Genomic DNA, 22,415 nt, shown 5'->3' with positions numbered 1-22,415 from the left:
TGGGCCCGTGCTCTTCTGTTAGTCACAAAGGGATACTTCAAACCCCCTCTTACCCCTGAATCAAATGTAGAGGTAGAGGCATGGGAGTCTAAAAGAGGGGCTTTCATCTTGCAACTAGTGGAAAAAGCATGAGCCTGAGAGTCAGAGGACCTGAGTTCTAATCCCGGCTCTGCCACTTCTCTGCTGTGTGACCTTGGATAAGTCACTTAGCTTCTCTGTATACTTCAGTTACCTCGTATGAAAAATGGGGATTAAGACTGTGCTCTCCATGTGGGACAATCTTGTATCTACCCCAGTACTTAGTACAGTGCCTGGCACATAGTGAGCACTTGAAAAATTACCATTTAAAAAATAGTTTGGGATCTCGGCCTCAACCTTTTGGGATCTGCTGTAGTGAGGAGCCCCTAGAGTAGATTCTCTCTCTACATGGGGTCAGGCCAAAGCAGTGGGTGGAGCAGCTTTAGGTCAATCCATCAATCAATCATATTTTTTGAGTGCTTTCTATGTACAGAGCACTATACTTAAACACTTGGGAGAGTGCAATAGAATAGAATTAGCAGTCACATCCCCTGCCCATAGTGAGCATACAGCCTAGAGGGTTTTATGCTGGGGAAGGGCTTCAGGATGGAACTTCCAAGAAGTGGTGATGCCAACGGGGGTAAAGCCAGACAGAGAGAAGTTCGAAACAGTGGAGCTGTCAAATGGCCACTTGGGCAAATGTCTAAACCCTTTGGGACAGGTTAAGGTTCATCACACCAGAGAGAATTAGGCATCCCACTGAAGTCATGATTTGTTTCCATTTCCTTCTCTCACATTTGTTCTTCAATCAATCAATCAACCATATTTATTGAGTGCTTACTGGGTGCAGAGTACTTACTAAACACTTGGGAGAGTCTGATAGAATTGGTATTGAAGATCCTTGCCCTTTTGGAGCTTGCGGTTTAATGGAGGAGACAGACATGAAATGGATTAGAGATGCAGCAACAGCAGAGGTTTGAGGAGGGAATTAAACGTCTGAAACAACCGGTGAGGCAATGGGCATGGGCTAAGGATGGAAAAATAGTGCCAGGAGAGGAGACGGCAGAGTTAAAGCAGGAAAGGATGAATTTGATATGGACGAGGTCAGCCCGATATCTGTATTTCCACCAGTAGCACTCTGAGGCTCTTGCATAAGAATGAAGGAAGCAAACTGTGGAGGAGATCCAGGGCTGTAGCCTAGCGGTACAAGATCGACGAAGGGATAAGGAAGTGAGTGAATTGAGGTTTTGTGGAAGTTTTTCCTCTAAAGGGGAAATGGTTCTCCCTAGTGACAACCTGAAATAATAATAATTGTAATTCCTGAACTGTAGAGCAAGCAGGGGACCGCTACCCTCTATGAATGGAGGAAGTTCTCCAAGAAGCTGGGCTTTTTCAACCACATCATTGTGGTATTTAAACTCTGACATAGTCCATGTCTCACAGTCGAAAAGGAGGGAGAACAGGTTTCAAATTCCCATTTTACAAATAAGGAAACTGAACCCCATAGGAGTGATCTGTCAGAGGTCACAGAGGAGGCAAATTTGTTTCATTCACTCAATTCAATTTATTGAGCACTTACAGTGTGCAGAACACTGTACCAAGCACTTGGGAGAGTACAACAATAAACAGACCTATTCCCTGCCCACAACGAGCTTACAGTCTTGAGGGAGTTTACTGAAATTGGAACCCAGGTCCTCTGATTCCCAAGCTCCCCTGTTCTTTCCATCAGGCCACAGTGCTTCTCATTGCAAGTTTGTCAACAGAGTCATCATCTCCCTTCTTCCTTGGTGAGGTGGGGCGGCTTTTCTTCAAACCTAAACCTCAAACAGCTTGCTGCCTCACTCCTCCTCCCCACCTGATCTGGCTCATTGACCTCCTGTGGTTTTGCACCTGAGGAATGGATAGCCCCGCCCCTGATCATAAACCTCCTGTGGTTTACAGCTAACAATCCCCTGCGGTTTCCACATGAGCAGCTTGCTGGTTCTTCCCTTTTGCAGGGGAAATCGTTTCAGAGGTTACCTAGTTTCATTTGCATTGTGTGGAAGCACCTGTCTTTATTTTCTCTGGAAGTTGGGAGAGAAATGGCCTTAATTAGAAAGCTTGGGTGTTTTCTGAGAACAAGCTTGCCCTCTGGGGCCCTGAAACAGACAGCTCACCTCCATCACTTGAAAACAGTGTGGGATCACCTGAGCCTGATCTGAATGGGCAAAAGCTGGCTTCCGAAGAGTTTGGAGGCAATTCTGGACCTATTTTATGTACTAGCCACTCACTTATTGGCACTCTGTCTTTGGATAGAGTTAATGCAGTAGAGGGAGGGGTAGCTTCTACAGTTCTACTGTAATCTACCATAGTTCTACTGTACTAGAGAAGCGGCATGGCCTAATGGATAGAGAACAGGCCTGGGAGACAAAATCTAGGCCCCGTCACTTGTTTGCTGTGTGACCTTGAGCAAGTCACTTCATTTCTCTGGATCTGTTACCTCTTTTATAAAAATGGGGATTAAGACTGTGGGCCCCATGCGGGTGGGGACTCTGTCCATCCCGATTTGCTTGTATCCAGCCCAGAATTTAGAACAGTGCTTGGCACGTACTAAGTGCTTAACAGATACCACAATTGTTATTAATCGTCTTCCAAGCAGTTGGTACATTCAGTGCTCTACCTACAATAGGTGCTCAATAAGCACTTCTGATTCATAATGATTCATAGCTGATAGGAGCAGCTATGTAATGTAATGAGTGATTTGGCAGGCAGTGTCATCAGCTGGCTCTCCCTTATCTCTCCCTGCTCTTTGCCATTTTCATTCTCTGAAATGGATTTCAATGTGTGCCTCCCTTTCAAGACTATAAGCTCCTTCTGGGAAGAGATTCTGTCTCCCAACTCTGTTGGACTGTACTCTGTCCAGCACTCAGCAAGCCCTCAGTAATGAGCCTTGATTAATCAGACTGTAAGCTTGTCCTGGGCAGAGAACATGTCTGTCAACTCTGTTGTACGCTCCCAAGTTCTCAGTACAGTGCTCTGCACACAGAAGGTGCTCCATTAATTTGATTAATTCTGAAGCATCCCCTCACCTCCTCTGAGTGAGAAGGAGGAGAAGGGGTTTCCCATTGTTTTTGGACTCTGAGGGTCAAACACCCCCCTGATCCCAACTCCAGCCTCCCAGAATGGTTTAACAATAGAGATACATGTTTACTCTGAACATGCTTTGAGATTCAGGCATCTATTTTGGGACTAACCCCCCCGCCCCCCAACCAAATTCATGCCTGGAGCCTAAGCATCCAGGCATGTAAGTGTCTTGAAAAATCTGAAATATAAAGTCACTTACACCATAAACCACAATTGAAGATTTATGGAAATTTCAATCCATCAGTCAAACCAATAATACTGTTTATTAAACTCCTACTTAGTTCAAGGCACTGTGTTAAGTACTTGGGAGGATGCAACAGAAGCTAGACACGTAGAAGCAGCATGGGTTTGGATCTCAGAGGACCTGGCTTTTAATCCAAGCTTTCCACTTGCCCACTGTTTGACTTTGGGCAAGTCACACAATTTCTCTGTACCTCAGTTTCCTCAACTGTAAAATGTGGATTCAATATATTTTCTCCCATCCATGTAGACTTTGAACCCCATGAGGGAGAGGGATTATGTCAGACTCGATGATCTGGTATCCACCTTGGCACTTAGAATGGTGTTTGACCCAGAGTAAGTGCTTAGCAAATACCATAATCACTATAATCATCATCAAGGAGCCTTTTTTTATTAATAATAATAATGGCATTTATTAAGCATTTAATATTTGCAAAGCACTGTTCTAAGGGCTGGGTTAGATACGAGGTGATCAGGTTGTCCCACGGGGGGCTCACAGTCTTCATATCCATTTTACACATGAGGGAACTGAGGCCCAGAGACGTGAAATGACTTGCCCAAAGTCACACAGCTGACAACAGGAGGCCTTCCCAGACTGAGCCCCCCCTTCCTCTCCCCCTCCTCCCACTCCCCATGGCCTTACCTCCTTCCCCTCCCCACAGCACCTGTATATATGTATATATGTTTGTACGTATTTATTACTCTATTTATTTTATTTGTACATATTTATTCTATTTATTTTATTTTGTCAATATGTTTTGTTTTGTTCTCTGTCTTCCCCTTCTAGACTGTGAGCCCACTGTTGGGTAGGGACCGTCTCTATATGTTGCCAACTTGTACTTCCCAAGCGTTTAATACAGTGCTCTGCACACAGTAAGCACTCAATAAATACGATTGAATGAATGAATGAATGACAATTGATGGAGTCGGGATTTGAACCCATGACCTCTGACTCCAAAGCCCGGGCTCTTTCCACTGAGCCATGCTGTGCTTACTAGTTCTAGGCACTGAACTAAGCACTGAGGTAAATACCAGTTAATCATGTTGGACACAGTCCGTGTCCCACATGGGACTCTGAGTCTTAATTCCCATTTTACAGATGAAGTAACTGAGGCACAGAGAACTGAAGTGACTTGCTCAAGGTCACACAGCAGACAAGTGGTGGCGCTGGGTTTAGAGCCCAGGTCCTTCTGACACCCAGGCCCATGCTTTATCTAGAGCTTTCAAGCTGTGGAAGAGACAAATGAAAAACATTTACAAATGATATGAGAAGAAAGACATGGTTATTACAGACTGTAAACTCCTCCATTAGGCTATAAACATCCTGTGGGCAGGGAACATGTCGAGAAGCAGCGTGGCTCATGGGAAGAGCCCAGGCTTTGGAGTCAGAAGTCATGGGTTCAAATCCTGACTCCCCCACTTGTCAGCTGTGTGACTTTGGGCAAGTCACTTCACTTCTCTGCACCTCAGTTACCTCATCTGTAAAATGGGGATTAAGACTGTGAGCCCCCGGTGAGACAACCTGATCACCTTGTAACATCCCCAGCACTTACAACAGTGCTTTGCACATAGTAAGCGCTTAATAAAAGCTATCATTATTATTATTATGTCCACCAACCCTGTTATATTGTACTCTCCCAAGCACTTACTACAGTGCTCTGCACAGAGTAAGCACTCAAAAATAGTATTAGTAATAGGAAATTTGTACCGCTCTCCAAATAGCATCTAACTTTAAACAGTTTTAGATCTTCAATTATATATTACATGAATATGAATCCCACTAGAAACTGTTGCTACCCCATCCACCCTGCCCTAGGCTTCTTGGCAGATTGTAATGACCAGAATGCTCAGTGAGAAAACTGTGACACACTGTTGAAAAATGTCAGAAGTACTCTCTCATGTAGAAGAAAGCAATTTCTAACTTAAGCCTTTGCAAACTTTATAGAGCGCTGTGCTTCTCCTCATGGGCAGGGAAGATGCCTACCAAATCTGTTATATCGTACTATCTTAAATATTTAGAAAAAACGTTCTGCACACAAAAAGCACTCAAAAAATATGATTGATTGACTGGAAGTAGGCAGGAGGCATTGTGGCAACATATAATGATTGCTGAAAAGTTTTTCAAGTCACATATAAAATGCTCTGTTTCAGTGGGTAGTCCTCATCCAAAGCATGTATTCCTGTTGCATCACAGTTAAGTTTCACCTAGTAGCAGATACACCAACTGCTTTAGAGTTTATAAAATATTTAGATGCTTTTTGAAAAATATTCATTATTCATGGACGGCTGGCCTGTAACTTACTGTAAACAAAGTCGATATCTAGAAGTTCTGCCATAGTCACGGGGAGACTGCTTAGATGAAAGAGAAAATGAAGAGCCAAAGTTAAAGCTACATATGAGCTATAAAGGCGACGGCAGATTCCCAAGTGAAAACTTCCGAATTTGAAGCAAGAGGTGCAAGTGAAAAGGATAGCAGATGTATTGGAACTAAAATTAGACCATCTATATTTCAGTATTTCATGTGCTCTGCATGTAGAACAGTGCATGCTTAGCAGTTTGTTATTGGTCTCGAGAGGTAAGTCTGGAACAACCCAGACCCGATTAGTGGCAAAGGGACATCCCCAGCCATGCCTGCCAACATCCTATGACTGCTGGGAGGGCCTTGGCTTGTAGAGGACTGATGAAAGATCCAGATCTTTCTTTGTTTTCCCTGGAGAAGTTCCTATAAGGCAGGGGAAGCAGGGCTGGAAAAGATTCATTCATTCATTCAACTGAGCACTTACTGTGTGCAGAGCACTGTACTAAGCACTTGGAAAGTACAATTCGGCAACAGAGACAGTCCCTACCCAACAACGGGCTCACAGTCAAGAAGGAGGAGACAGACAACAAAACAAGTGGACATGTGTCAAAAGATGGATTGACATCATGATTGAGACCACTGGGTAATAATAATAATAATAATAATGGCATTTATTAAGTGCTTACTATGTGCAAAGCACTGTTCTAAGCGCTGAGAAGGTTACAAGGTGATCAGGTTGTCCCACGGGGCGGGGGAGCTCATAGTCTTAATCCCCATTTTACAGATGAGGGAACTGAAGCCCAGAGAAGTGAAGTGACTTGCCCAAAGTCACACAGCTGACAGTTGGCAGAGCCGGGACTTGAACCCATGACCTCTGACTCCAAAGCCCAGGCTCTTTCCACTGAGCCACGCAGCTCCTCTGCTACTCCTGCTACTCCTACTCTCTGCTGCTACTCCTAGTAGTACAGGAGTGTTTTAGGGGGCTACCGGGAGCACTTATTTTGACCCCAAAGCCATTTTGGAAATGTTGAGTTGTGTGGAGGGCCTCTTGCAAAACTTTTCTGGCTGACAAGAAGCAAGCCGTAGGAGGCACTGAGTGTCCGATTAAACCATGGAAGTTCAGACCTTTGGGCAAACCATTTCACTTCTCTGTGCCTCAGTTACCTCATCTGTAAAACATGGGTGAAGACTGTGAGCCCCATATAGGAGAGGGACTATATCCAAACTGATTAACTTGTATCTACCAAAGGACATAGAACAGTGCTTGACACATGGTAAGCGCTTAATACCATCATCATCATCATCACCCTTCCACTTATCCCATTTCCTTCCTGACTCTGAGCCAGCTGTGGGGGCAATGAGCAGTCCCAGCACCCTGTGGCTCGAGAGCAGCAAAGGGTGCAGTCACCATGTGGGTCAGGGGCTGTGTCAAACCTAACTTGAATCTACCCCAGTGCTTAGAGCAGTGCTTGGTACATAGTAAGCACTTAACTATTATTATCATTATTATTAGGTGGTCTGTGAGCCAAGATTGTACATACAGACTGAAGGGAGAGAAGGAGAGAGGGAGGAGGGAAAAGAGAAATCCCAGGGCCAAAAAATAATGATGATAATGATGGTATTTGATAAGCACTTTTTATGTGCCAATCAGTCACAAATAACCTTGATGTGGTCCGCAAATGTGCCTTTTCTGAATCTGGCGAGGAGGGGAGCAAAAATAAAAACTACAAATAGTCAGGGGAAGGAATGTGTTTCTGTTCTGCAATAGATCTCAAATTAGGAAAGGTTTTTCCTAGGTTATTGTCTGATCTCTAAGTGTCTTCTGTTTTCTGCCTTTCTCAGACAGGACCATCCTAGTCGATGTGGATCTCCCATGTTTCAAGGGCTTCTATGTGCTGGGCACGCTACAATTTCCTGTAGACCGAAGCAATGTCTTATGTGCGGCCTGTATTGTCATTTTAGGAGGGGAGCTGAGAGTTGGTGAGTAAGAGATACCAATTCCACATAGGACTTAGAGACTGGAGCAAAATCACCCTTGGAAATGGAAAATTATACTGTTTTTTGAAGGACTGATCTATATCCCATGTGCCAATTTATTTGAATGCTCTATTGCTTCACCACTGTATTTCTCTGGAGGGAAGATGTCAGCCAAATTATGGGAGATGAAAATTCCTAAGATAACGCTATGTATCAGAAATCTCCTCTTTTCTCCATTTTGCCATGTGAAGTTGGAACCTGGGTTCCAAGACTATTCTCTGCCCAGTACATTCGCTTGTGCCTTTTCACTCATTCACAGAAAATAGTTCTTTATCCTCTTTCTGACCATGTGTTTCAGGCCTAAAGGTAACTTCTTGAAACCCATCTGTCCAATCCTGTGTATGCCATGCCCGAAGGAAGGCTTTTCAACCCATCTGTCCAAATTCACCACGCCCTAAAGAAATCCTGACATGAGCTAGATAATGAGCGTGTTTAGTAAACAAATTTAATAGATGTGGACATTGGCAAGGAGCATTGCCAAAGGAATAGTTGATGCCATCTGATCTGAGTCCCAGGATTCTGAAATTGGATTTCTTGGTGGTCCTGGTTTTCAGGCAAAAGACATCATTGGGCTTAAACTAGACTAGCTTATAACTCTAAACCTGCTTTCCAAGTGCCAATGCTAATTGGATCTTATGCAGTATTTGTCTTTCAAGCCTGTAAAGTGAATATGGAGGTGAAATTTTAAGAGCCCTATCACAGACTTCGCTAGTCCAGCAAATGCTCCTATGACTGCAGTTATAGCAAGCACTCTACCAAGAGGGTGTTAAAAGTAAAGGTGCTTGCCAAGTGCTTGCTATGTGCCAAACAGTGCCAAGCCCTGGGGCAGAGATATGATAAGTGGATCAGTCACTCAGTCGTATTTATTGAGCACTTACTGTGTGCAGAGCACTGAACTAAGCACTTGGGAGAGTGCAATATAACAATAAACAGTCATACTCCCTGCCCATGAGCTTAAAGTCTAGAAGGGGAGACAGACGTGAATATAAACACATAAATTACAGATATGAACACCAGATATCTGATCAGACTGGTTCCTGTCTTACATGGAGCTGACAGTCTAAGGGGAGAGAAGTACTTTATACCCATTTTACAGATGGGGAAATTGCCACAGAGAGATGAAGTAATTTGTCCAAGGTCACACAGCAGGCTGGCTGTGGAGTCGGGTCTAGAATCTGGATTTCCTGAGTCTCAGTCCTGTGCTGTTACCACTAAGCCATGCTGCCTCCACCGTTGATTCAGTATTTCTGTGAAATGAAGGGCTGGATTGGCAGTAAATAAACTGATTTATATTTCACCCTTTGTTTCCTTAGGGAGGGAAATTTTCCAGGCCACAGTGGCTGCCAAGAATATGTCACTATCAAAATTCCCCAATTGGCCAGTTGGTTATCAGCAGTCAAAACTCACACCCCGCTTTATCTTTAACACTCCCCCTGACTCTATTTATTATATAATCTACAGGGGAAGAGAAGGAATATTTGGATCAAGACATCCAAAAGACTCCTTGACTTGAATGGATCCCAGCCTCCGTGTGAATATACTTCTGTGTTCTTCAGTGTCAATAGTATTATTGTCACTCAATTGTCAAATCTACTGCAGTAGATAGCAGCTTGAGAGTGTTTATAATAATAATAGCGGTATTTATTGAGCACTTATTATGTGTTACACACTGGCTAGATACAATATAAGCAGATCAGATACAGTCCCTATTCTCTGAGCTCTTTGTGGGCAGAGATCGTCTCTCTTTGTTGCCAAATTGTACTTTCCCAAGTGCTTAGTACAGTGCTCTCCACATAGTAAGTGCTCAGTAATAATAATAATAATAATAATAATAATGATGGCATTTATTAAGCACTTACTATGTGCAAAGCACTGTTATAAGTGCTGGAATAATGGCATTTGTTAAGTGCTTACTATGTGCAATGCACAGTTCTAAGCCCTGGGAGGATACAAGGTGATCGGATTGTCCCACATGGGACTCACAGTCTTGATCCCCATTTCACAGATGAGGGAACTGAGGCACAGAAAAGTTAAGTGACTTGCCCAAAGTCACACAGCTGACAAGTGGCGGAGCTGGGATTTGAACCCATGACCTCTGACTCCCAAGCCCGGGCGCTTTCTGCTCAATAAATATGACTGAATGAATGACTCACAGTGTAAGAGGGAGAGAGATCATCATCATCATCATCAATCGTATTTATTGAGCGCTTACTATGTGCAGAGCACTGTACTAAGCGCTTGGGAAGTACAAATTGGCAACATATAGAGACAGTCCCTACCCAACAGTGGGCTCACAGTCTAAAAGGGAGAGATGCTAAACTTGTCCAAATCTTCCAACTTCTCCCTTGAGTTAGCTCCAGTCCTTTACTAGTCCTTGAAGGTTGGGATCAGGTCTGCTAATTCTATTGTATTGTACTCTCTCAAGTTCTTAGTACAGTGTGTTATTCATTCATTCATTCATTCACTCAATCGTATTTATTGAGCGCTTACTGTGTGCACAGCACTGTACTAACAGCTTGGGAAGTACAAATTGGCAACATATAGAGACAGTCCCTACCTAACAATGGGCTCACAGTCAATAAACGGGCTCACATTAAGTACTCAATAAATACTGTTAATTGAGGCATGAGTAGATAGTTTATTCTAATTGGACTTCTTCAGTCTTAGTCTTTCCAGTTGAGAAGTTGTTTTCTATCCCTCAGAGCTTGGCTTCACCTAATTAAGCATTTCTCCTGTCCTATTTTTATCCAAGGTAACTTTCAACCAACTCAGGGCAAGGATATCTTATACATTGTACTCTCCCAAGTACTTAGTACAGTGCTCTGTATGCAGTAAGCACTCAGTAAGTACAACGGATTGTTCTCAACTGCATTTTCTGTGTTGATTTAGCTTTCAGTTGAATTGCTCTGTTGTTGACTGCAAAGTCAACCAGCAGAAAGAATACGGATAATTTCTTCATCTGTTCAAGACAATGACTTGAATTTTCAATTGTAATGCTTCTGAAGGGGCATGAGAAAAGAATGGGAAAGTGTGTTAACTTTGCTAATAAGACCCTATAACAGCATTTATGAATCTATCTTTCAACTCAGTTGCTTCCCCCCAGTAATTTATTTTAATATCTAATAATAATAACATTTGTGGTATTTATTGAGTACTCACTATGTACCAGGCACCATACTAAGTGCCGGGTGGATGCAAGCAAATAGGGTTGGACACAGTCCCTGTCCGATGTAGGGTTCACAGTCTCAGTCCCCATTTTACAGATGAGGTAACTGAGGCACAGAGAAGTGCAGTGATTTGCCTAAGGTCACACAGCAGGCAAGTGGCAGGGGTGGGATTAGAACCTATGACCTGACTCTCAGGCCTGTGCTCTATCCACTATGACATGGTGTGTTTTCCCACCTAGATTGAGAGTTTTCTGAGAGCAGAGACCAAGTCGTCTTCTTCTGACTGTCATTGTTATCATAAATACTATTGATTCAATGAGTTATCATCCTTCAAGCCAAAGATGGCATTAGCTATTGCCACATACATCTGATTCTTGGAGGACTCAGCTGTACTTAATTCTTCTCTGAGCCCAGTTACTCAGTAATTAAACGGGAGACTTTGGCTTTTCAGTTGGGAACTTGTCACCTATTGTTTCGCCTGGCCATTGATGGATATTTGTCAGCCCTGTCTTGTAGCCAGGAGCCTAAGGTCATCATTAGCACCTGATTTTGATTGTCAGGAAATGAAGTACCAGATGTTTGGAAGTATCTTTCATTGCTGCCAGGGTGATCGCTGTCATGCAATAGCTTCTTCAATTGGGGTCTTTTGCTTCACCCTAAAGAAAAAGGAAAATCCATTCTCAGTTTACAAGCTCCAAAACTAGCAGTTATCCAAGACTCATTAGGTGATTAAGTAATGAGAGGGCTGACAAACTGGAGATCAGAACAGATGAGCACAATCCTGGGCTGAAGCTAGGACACCAGAAGTGCTGCGGAGTCAGAATACCCCACCTGAAAACTGCTTTTTAGAAACAGCATTTCAGTTGGTTAATAATAATAATGATGGTATTTGTTAAGCACTTACTATGTGCAAAGCACTGTTCTAAGTGCTGAGGAAGTTACAAGGTGATCAGGTTGCCCCAAGGGGGGCTCACAGTTTTAATCCCTATTTTACAGATGAGATAACTGAGGCACAGAGAAGTTAAGTGACTTGTCCAAAGTCACACAGCTGACAGGTGGCAGAGCGGGATTTGAACCCATGACCTCTGACTCCAGAGCCCATGCTCTTTCCACTAAGCCATGCTGCTTCTCAAATGAGTGTTTAGAAATAGCCTAGAAAGGATTTTAAAGATTAAAATGAATATATGTTTGCAATGAAAGAATTTTTATATGGTATTTGTTAATAATTGTGGAATTTGTTAAGCACTTACTATGCACCATAGGCTATACTATGAGCACCGGGGTAGATACAAGCTAATCAGGTTGGCTACAGTCCCTGACCCACGTGGGGCTTGCAGTCTTAATCCCCATTTTACAGATGAGGAAACTGAGGCACCAAGAAGTGAAGTGACTTGTCCAAGGTCTCCCAAAGACAAGTGGTGGAGCCTGGGATTAGGACCCAGCTCCTTCTGACTCCCAGCCCCTTGTTCTATCCCATAGACCACGCTATTTCTCATTTTTTGTTGCAAGTTACCAAACCTGTCGGAGCTTCAGTTTCTTTATCTGTAAAATGGACCAATATCTGGCCGATACCTCTATCAATCATTTATATTTACTGAGTACTCACTGTGTGCTGAGCACTGTGCCAAGCACTAATATGTTTTGTTTTGTTGTCTGTCTCCCCCTTCTAGACTGTGAGCCCGTTGTTGGGTAGGGACCGTCTCTATATGTTGCCAACTTGTACTTCCCAAGTGCTTAGTACAGTGCTCTGCACACAGTAAGCGATCAATAAATAGAATTGAATGAGTGAATGAGAGTACAATACAGTGTAATACGGTAGACATGATCCTTGCCCTGAAGAAGCTTACAAACTAATGGGGGAAGCTAGGCATTAAAATCAGATACAGATAGGGGAAGCAGCAGTCTATAAGTATACATATGTAAATTCTATGAGGGTAGGGTGGGTATGAAAATGCATAAGCAGTACAGTGCGTAGGTGATGCAGAAGGGAGGTTGAATTTGTTGGAGAAATGAGATGTTAATTAGGAAAGACTTGGAGAGGATATGATTTTAGTAGGCCTTTAAGATTGGAGAGAGGGGATCGGTCATGAATGAAGATGGAGAAGGTTCCAGGCAGAAGGGACAAAGTCTTCCTTTCCTCTTTTTCCACTCCCTTCTGCGTCACTCTGACTTGCTCCTTTTACTGATCAGCACCCCCACTCCCAGCCTTGAAGCACTTGTGTGATGAAGGAATCATCACAATGGTATTTATTGAACAATTATTGTATGCAGAGCACTGTACTAAATGCTTAGGAGAGTACAATACAGTAGGGTTAGCAGATAAATTCCTTGCCCACAGTGAAGTTAGAAAAGCTTAGAGAAGCAGCAAGGCCTAGTGGAAAGAGCACTGGTCTGGATGTCAGAGGACCCGAGTTCTAATGTCAGCTCTGCCAAATGCTTGCTGTGTTACTTGGGGCAAGTCACTTAACTTTTCTCTGCTCTCCTGCTCTCAGTTCTCCTGTTCTCCCTTCTACTTCTACTTATGAGCCCCATATGGGGCAGGAACTGTGTCCAACCTATTTCATTCATTCATTCAATGGTATTTATTGAGCATTTACTGTGTGCAGAGCACTGTACTAAGCGCTTGGGAAGTACAAATTGCCCCAATGCTTAGAACAGTGTCTTCCTCTCTGATCTCCCATCCTCCTGTCTCTCCCCACTTCAGTCTATACTTCAGCCTGCTGTCTGGATCATCTTTGTACAGCAATGTTCTGGGCATGTCACTCCCCTCCTCATTCATTCATTCATTCAATCATATTTATTGAGCGCTTATTTATTGTGCGCTTACTGTGTGCAGAGCACTGTAGAGAATCAGCACGGCTCAGTGGAAAGAGCCTGGGCTTTGGAGTCAGAGGTCATGGGTTCAAATACCGGCTCCGCCAATTGTCAGCTGTGTGACTTTGGTCAAGTCACTTAGCTTCTCTGGGCCTCAGTTCCCTCATCTGTAAAATGGGGATTAAGACTGTGAGCCCCACGGGGGACAACCTGATCACCTTGTATCCCCCCAGTGCTTAGAACAGTGCTTTGCACATAGTAAGCACTTAACAAATGCCATTATTATTATTATTATTATTACTAAGCACTTGGGAAGTACAAGTTGGCAACATATAGAGACAGTCCCTACCCAACAGCGGGTTCACAGTCTAGAAGGGGGAGACAGACAACAAAACAAAATAAAATAAATAGAATAAATATGTACAAGTAAAATAAATAAATAAATAGAGTAATAAATATGTACAAACATATATACGTATATGCATATATATAGGTGCTATGGAGAGGGGAAGGAGGTAAGGCAGGGGGGATGGGAAGGAGGAGAAAGCGGTTGCTTGTCAACTTATGAATAAGGCAAAAACTCTTCACTCTCGGTTTCAAGGCTGTCCATCACCTCGCCCCCTCCTACCTCACCTCCCTTCTCTCCCTCTACAGCCCAGCCCGTATCCTCCGCTCCTCTGCTGCTAACCTCTTCACTGGGCCTCGTTCTCACTTGTCCCACCATTGACCTCCGGCCCACATCCTCCCCCTGGCCTGGAATGCCCTCCCTCCACACATCCGCCAAACAGCTCTCTTCCTCCCTTCAAAGCCCTACTGAAAGCTCATCTCCTCCAGGAGGCCTTCCCACACTGAGCTCCCTTTGTCCTCTCCTCCTCCTCATCACCTCCCTGCCCTACTCCCTTCCCCTCCCCACAGCACTTGTATATATTTGTACAGATTTATTACTCTATTTTACTTGCACATATTTACCACTCTATTTTGTTAATGATGTGCATATAGCTGTAATTGTATTTATTCTGACACCTGTCTACATGTTTTGTTTTGTTGTCTATCTCCCCCTTCTAGACTGTGAGCCCATTGTTGGGTAGGGACCGTCTCTATATATTGCCAACTTGTACTTCCCAAGTGTGTAGTACAGTGCTCTGAACACAGTAAGTGCTCAATAAATACGACTGAATGAATGTAGACATTTAGTAAGCACTTAACAAATAAGTGAAGCAGCATGGCCTAGTGGATCGAGCATGGGCCTGGGTGTTGGAAGGATGTGGGTTCTAATCCCAGCTCTGTCATGTGTCTGCTGTGTGACCTTGGGCAAGTCACTTCACTTCTCTGTGCCTCAGTTACCTCATCTGTAAAATGGGAATTAAGATTGTGAGCCCCAAGTGGGATAGCGACTGTGCCCAATCCAAGTTGCGTGTATTCACCCCAGTGCTTAGAACAGTGCTTGGCACATAGTAAGCACTTAACAAATGACACAATTATACAAATATTATTCGCTGTTAAACACCATAAAAAACCAAAAAGCAAAACATAAAACCGAGCTCACAGTCTAGAGGGGGAGACGGACATGAATGTAAATAAATAATTTAGAATACATAATTCATAGATATATACATAGATGCTATGGGATTGAGGGTGGGGGAAAATAATGTGCCCCAAATCACAGATCCAAGTGCAAAGGAATTGAGAGAAGAGCCGGGGAAAAAGACCACGGTCATTTCCGATACTGGAAGATATTGGCAGGCTGGCTAATTCTGCACAGACTCGTTTCTTTAACTCCACATCTGCTGCAGTTTTGTGTTGCATAATTGATTTAATCTCTAATTTTAGAGGAACGCTGAACTCTTTTTGCTGGACTCTGCATACATTTCTCTAGGGCAAATACTGTCCCACTTTTCCTTCCCTGGTATCTGTTTAGTGCTAGGCCATTTTTTTCCAAGTCTGTAAACTACCCTCCGTGAAATAAATGAAATCACAGTTGGAATACACTTTACTGTACAGACTTATCACCACAAGATAAGAGCCACAGCACTGGCCTCCACTTTAACATTCCCCTCTCCCCATTCCCCCTCTTTCTGCTCTAGCAACATCTTTATGCTGGCTGAGAGAAAGCATTAGTGGTTTGCTGATAGCATAAATGCTGTTATCCATGCAGGAGGGCAGCCTAGCTTTAGTGAGCTGGAAATTCATGGGCTGTGAGTTCTAATCCTCTGCCTTCTCCTGGCTTGCTGTGTGACCTTAGGCGAGTCATTTAACTTCTCTGAGTCTCCAGCTCATCTGTGAAATGATGATTGAAAAGTTGCTCCTCTTCAAGACCACTGTTTTGAGGAATATGGGCATGAAATTTTTGTGATAAATCATAAAAACCAAAGCAACTGAAATGAAATCCTTTTAAAAAGCATATTCAAGTTTCCTTAACGAACATAAAAAAAGGATAAAAATAAGATTTTTCTGCCGCATCTTCCATGTCTTTATGACAGTGGCTGTTTTTCAGAAAGGCTGACTGACTTCTTGAACTATCAAGGATTTCTGTCTTTAGTCAATCTGACTTTGATGGTTTTGACTTAGATGACGTGGTTAGTCTAGTTGGGTTACTTAAGCAGCCAGTCTTTCCCTCTTTGTTTTGTGATGTCGCAGCTGCAGTCATGGATTTGCTCACCTGTTTTTCCTTTGAAAGCGAGGCTCAAAACTGGCCACCATTTGTGTAACTCATTCAACTTCCTGAGTCCCTGCTGCTTGGAAATCTGATCTGTGTTTCTGTTCCAGAAAGATGGACATTCTTGGTTTCTGAGAATCTCAGGGAATAAATAACTGGGGTCACAACGGTAGCCCCAAGTTGTTTTCTATCACTTTCCATTTGGGTACACTTTTTTTCTCTAGGACTAAAGGTGGGGAAAATGCTTCAGAGTCTAGAAAGTTCTTTAGAGGGACATGAACTTCCTTGAGTTCAGATGGAGTGTGGTTTCTTAATAGAATTCTGGCAGGTGAGACATGGATTTAGATTCATTCTTCCCACCTAAAAAATGGGGACACTTTCAATAGTTAGCAGATTGCCCTATGAGGCAGGAAGTGAAGGAGTTATATTGTTCAGGTAGGTCTGTGGGATTCTAAGATAAATAATAGACATGGTTATTTGATAGACACATTATTTGACTGATATTTTACTAGTAGATAAAGGCATTGACTATATACTAAGGAACCCAGGCACTGATATATCCTCAAGATAATGAACCATATCCAATTTGTAGTACGGACATTTTCAGAAAGTCTTGGAGACACCATCTTCAACTTTGAACAAACCAAACCATGTGGTGTATTCACCTATTTGCCTGCCGGTTGATATCAAAGGATGACATTTGAAATCCAGAAGACTAGCAACATTGAATAAATGATGTGCTTCTCTTTGGGAAGTTTACAAAGTTTATGGCCTTTCCAAATGATAACTGTTACTCTTTCCTTATGGTAGAGAACTGAAGGGTACCTGCCCCAAGTATGACAAGAATGTGAATTCCCTAGAATTCCCACCAAGATCAATCTTTAGTACTCCACTGCATCTTCTAGCATTAGATCGCTGTATATACAACTCTATAGCAGACAAGGGTTCGTTGAGGAAGATGACTTTTTGTGGAAAATGGACAGTGGAAGGAAAAGAGAAGGAAACTCAAGGTCTATCTTGACTGATGTTCAACATATAAAACATAACTATCAGTTTCCAATTCCAGCTCTTGGCCACAATATTGGGAATTTGCCATAGTCTAGAATCAATCGATCAGCCACATTTATTGAGCGCTTACTGTGTGCAGAGAACACTGGACCTAAATTCTTGGGAGAGTACAGTGTTATAGAATTAGTAGACCCATTCCCTGCCCACCAGGAGCTTAAAGTCTAGAACCTCTTAATGTAATTTAGTGGCCTGAAATGGTGGTACCTAATTCAGAAGCAGGAAGTTTATATTCTAGGAGAATCTTTCATCCCCGTTGTTGTTTTTAACAGTTGTCCAGTTGTTAATTCATCCTGGATGTTCCCATCACAGTAGTCATTGTTCTCATAAAGATCACCTTCTCCAGGAGGCCTTCCCAGACTAAGCCCCCCTTTTCCTGTGCTCCTACTTCCCTCCCCATCACCCAACTTGCTCGCTTTGCTCTACCCCCTTCCTGCCCCACAGCACTTGTGTATAGATCAATCAATCAATCAGTCGTATTTATTGAGCACTTACTGTGTGCACAGCACTGTACTAAGCGCTTGGGAAGTACAAGTTGGCAACATATAGAGACAGTCCCTAGAATTATAATTATAATATGTACATATGTACATAGATGTACATATTATGATTATAATTCTATTTATTATCAATGATGTGTATATATCTATAATTCTATTTATTTATAATGTTGCTACTGATGTCTGTTTACTTGTTTTGATGTCTGTCTCCCCCCGTCTAGACTGTGAGCCAGTTGTGGGCAGGGATTGTCTCTTTTTGTCGCTGAATTGTACTTCCCAAGTGCCTAGTACAGTGCTTTGCACACAGTAAGGGCTCAATAAATACAGTTGAATGAATTTCCATCAGGTCTGCTGTTCTTAAACATGCCAGTATTCTTTCGCATTTAGTATGTTGATTGTAAAATTTCTTGGTCTAAAAGTGTTTCCCATTCTTTTCCTGTTGGGGATTCAAGTCTGGGTAGAATGGATAAATTTCTTAACTGTGACTCTTCCATCCCCGTAGTCTACTTTGCATCTCCATCAACCTTCATGAGAGTCAATCCCAGGCTCCGTTCATTGTAACAGGAAAGTCTTTCTTTTTCACAGGCACTTTTCAAAGCCCCTTAGAAACAGGACAAAGAATTTCAATCCTTCTGCGGGCCGCGGAGGGAGTCTACTGTGACCGCTTGGCTGGAATTAGTACTAACCCAGGAACGATTGGTAGGTATTTAAACATTTCACTTAAGCCATTCTATAGGATTAAAATTAGTACTTGGACATTTGCTGTAGCACCAAAAGGAGAGCTGTCCTGAAGGTACTGATGATGTCCAGTGAAACCTGAATTGCTGAAACAGCTGTGGCTAAATAGCTAGTCAGGTCATTGCCATGCATAATGGCCTGCTGTCCTGTACCACTTCATTAAATGGGTTCTCAGATCAGCAAACCTCACCACTGATAAGAAGCCCACACAGACAGTCCCCTACTTGCAGAGCTGAAGCTAGAACCCACTTCCACTGATTCTCAGAGTCGTGTTTTTCTGTTAGACCAGCAGCAGGGTTGGGGTGAGAAACTTCAACATTAAATTTGGTTATTATTAATGAATGGTATTTAAAATGATCACAGCTTAGCATTGCTGCATAAGACATCAACATAAAATGACTAATACACATAGGAACCCCTATGTCATATAAGCTTATGTATACATAGGTTCATAGTGCTCTACATATGTTAAGTGCTCAATAAATACCATTGATTAATTGATACAAATGGGTAGGAATAAATAAATATACATCTATATATATATTCATATAGTACAGCACCTGGCACTTAGCGCCGAATAAATACCATAATTCTTTAATATATAATAATTATGGTATTTGGTGCTATGTGCCAAGCATTGTTCTAAGCACCTGGGTAGATACAAGCAAATCAGATTGGCTACAGTCCCTGTCCCATATGGGGTTCACAGCCTCAATTCCCATTTTACAGATGAGGTAACTAAGGCACAGAGAAGTGAAGTGACTTGCTGAAGGTCACACAGCAGACAAGCTCTAACTCCCAACCCCATGCTCCTGAACTCCAGGCTTGGATGGACATATAGTCATATGGCTATAGACTACAGGCTTCATATATCTATATCTATATCTATCTATCTTTATCTATCTATCTATCTATCTATCTATCTATCTATCTATCTATCTATGCAAGCAGCATGGACAGGGAGAAAAAGGACCTGTATTCAAATCCCCATTCTGCTATTTGCCTGTGTGTGACCTTGGGAAAGTCACTTAATTTTCCTTTGCCTTAGTTTCTTCCTCTGTACAATTGGGTTTCCATACCTAATCTCCCTCTTACTAGGACTATGCCCCCGACGTGGGACAGGGACTGTGTCCAACCCGATTTGCTTGTATCTACTCAAGAGCTTAGTATCGGTAGTTGAAGCCATAGGAGCAAATGAGTACTCCAAGGGAGTGGGTGGAGATGGAGAAGAGAAGTGGACCTAAAACTGAGCTTTGAGGGACTCCCACAGTTAGATGACAGAAAGCAGAGGAGGAGCCCATGAAAGAGACTGAGAATGGGCAGCCAGAGAGATAGGAGGAGATCCAGGAGAGGACAGCATCAGTGAATTAGAGACTTGATCATGTTTCCTGGAGGAGAAAGTGGTCGACAGTGTCGCAGGAAGCTGGAGCAAGGAGGATTAGGATGGAGTAGAGAATGTTGGATTTGGCAGGAAGGAGATCATTTGTGACCTTTGAGAGGGCAGCTTCTGTAGGTCCCTACTTTCCAGCCGAGGACATACTGGTAAGGTTTGTGTAGTTCTGGGCTGAAACATGAAGCTTGGGGCTTTGGAATTTGAATATTGCTGGCATTTCATCCATGTGTATGAGAGAGACCTGAAGGCAAGAAATACAAACCGTTCCTTGCCCAGCAAGATCTGTGGTAAAACTTCCTCTTCCACGTGCAATGAATTAGAATTTGAAAGAAAGATGCCCCTTGATAATGCTAACAGGACCAAACTGGATGCTGACCCTGCAATCAAAGCAAATGGCATTAAACCCTTGTCATTCAGGAACTAAAGTCACCCCACTTCCTCTCACAAAGCTTTCTCTCTTGAATAGTATAAAATATAGTAAAAGGTTGACAATTTCAGAATGTGGCATAAACATTTCAGCCATCTCTGGGGACCAGTTCCTCAAACTTGTGATGCCTTGACATTTTGAAAGGTTTATTTTTTTTTTATTTTGCACAAATTTAATTATGGAGTTTTGGGAGTCTTTACTGCCCCTCAGAGAGAGAATTCTATTGACATGTGAGCACATACCAGGCCAGATATTATAATGCATGGGCCACTCTCATTTTCCCTCTCAGATAATATGGGAACTTCGCAACACTTGCCTAATTGTCCTTGTGCTCTCAGTTTTGCCTTATAACTGCTAGTTGATCCTTTCTTGATGTTTCTGAGTTCCTCTCTAGTCTTGCCCCAGTCTTAATGTTTCCTTCTATCTTCTTCTCCACTCAGGAGTTTATGGGAAGGTAGAGCTTCACAGTGGCTACCCAAGAAAATCGTGGACATACCTTGGAACTGATATTGCCCCTGGAAATGAGAGGTGAGAGGTCAGGACCCTTTTGCTTCTGTACACAATGGATTCCTCTAAAACAGCTTCTCCTTCACCTTAAAGCTTACATATAAAAGCGCTCAATAAATTCCAGTGACTGATTTGATTGAAATTCATTCCTTTGGGTGAGCTGCATTCATTCTAAAATGGGCTGCACTTATATAAAACTGTGGCTAATGAATTGTTTGTAAAAGTTTTAACACTGTAATAAATGTTTTTTGTAGATAGAGTTAGTGGGTGGCGCTTCAGTGGAAACAGACGTGTGATCTCAGGTTAGGAGGAAAGAGGCAGGAAAGTCCCTCCATCCCTGTTTCCCCCCTCCATACACACATTTATTGAACTATGTTGACCTATTCACTCTGGAGGCAAGGAAAATGCACTATTAATCAATCCATTAATCACTGGTATTTATTGAGCACTTTGTGCAGAGCATTAAATGTCCTTCCCCTGGCCTGGAATGCCCTCCCTCCACACATACGCCAAGCAAGCTCTCTTCCTCCCTTCAAAGCCCTACTGAGAGCTCACCTCCTCCAAGAGGCCTTCCCAGACTGAGCCCCCTTTTACCTCTCCTCCTCCCCATCCCCCCGCCCTACCTCCTTCCCCTCCCCACAGCACCTGTATATACGTTTGTACAGATTTATTACTCTGTTTATTTTACTTGTACATACTTACTATTCTATTTATTTTGTTAATGATGTGCATTTACCTTTAATTCTATTCCTTCTGACAACTTGACACCTGTTCCCGAGTTTTGTTTTGTTTTCTGCCTCCCCTATCTAGACTGTGAGCCTGTTGTTGGGTTGGGACCGGCTCTATATGTTGCCAACTTGTACTTCCCAAGCGCTTAGTACAGTGCTCTGCACACAGTAAGCACTCAATAAATATGATTGAATGAATGAATGAATAAACACTTGGGACAATGCAAGAGAGTTGGTAGACATTCCCTGCTCACAATGAGCTAAGAGTGTGAAGCAGGAGACAGACATTAATATAAAATAAATTAATTCTGGGTACGTACTTTAGTGCTGGGTGTGGTGTGAATATCAAGTGCTTAAAGGGTACAGATACAAATCTATAGTCCAATAATCAACAAAATACCTTTTAAGAGAAAAGAGGCAGCCAATGCTATTCCCATCTCACAAATGGGAAAAGTGAGACTCAGAGAGAGGTCTCTTGTGCAAAGTCAATAGCAAGGCAGGGGTAGACCTTAGACTAGAGGCTAGGCAGAATAATTGCTAGACCAGTATTTCAAGTTTTTCCCCTAATAATAATAATGACATTTGTTAAGTGCTTACTATGTGCCAAGCACTGTACTAAGCACTGGGGTGGATACAAGCAAATCGGGTTGTACACAGTCCCTGTTCTAAATGGGGCTCACAGTCTCAATCCCCACTTTACAGA

General features: G+C 42.7%; 1 protein-coding gene across 1 annotated transcript in view; it reads left to right on the top strand.

The window, feature by feature from the left end:
• The window catches only part of PKHD1 (PKHD1 ciliary IPT domain containing fibrocystin/polyductin), a 388,392-nt gene that overhangs the window by 249,779 nt on the left and 116,198 nt on the right, over nucleotides 1-22,415 (top strand). The window contains exons 52-54 of the mRNA XM_038772975.1: nucleotides 7,523-7,660; nucleotides 18,505-18,618; nucleotides 20,918-21,005. Coding sequence (XP_038628903.1) covers nucleotides 7,523-7,660; nucleotides 18,505-18,618; nucleotides 20,918-21,005 — 340 coding nt within the window. The remainder of the gene's footprint in view (nucleotides 1-7,522; nucleotides 7,661-18,504; nucleotides 18,619-20,917; nucleotides 21,006-22,415) is intronic.

The sequence above is a fragment of the Tachyglossus aculeatus genome, chromosome X1, assembly GCF_015852505.1.
Source record: "Tachyglossus aculeatus isolate mTacAcu1 chromosome X1, mTacAcu1.pri, whole genome shotgun sequence".
NCBI lineage: Eukaryota > Metazoa > Chordata > Mammalia > Monotremata > Tachyglossidae > Tachyglossus > Tachyglossus aculeatus.
This window is presented reverse-complemented; position numbering and strand designations above follow the sequence as displayed.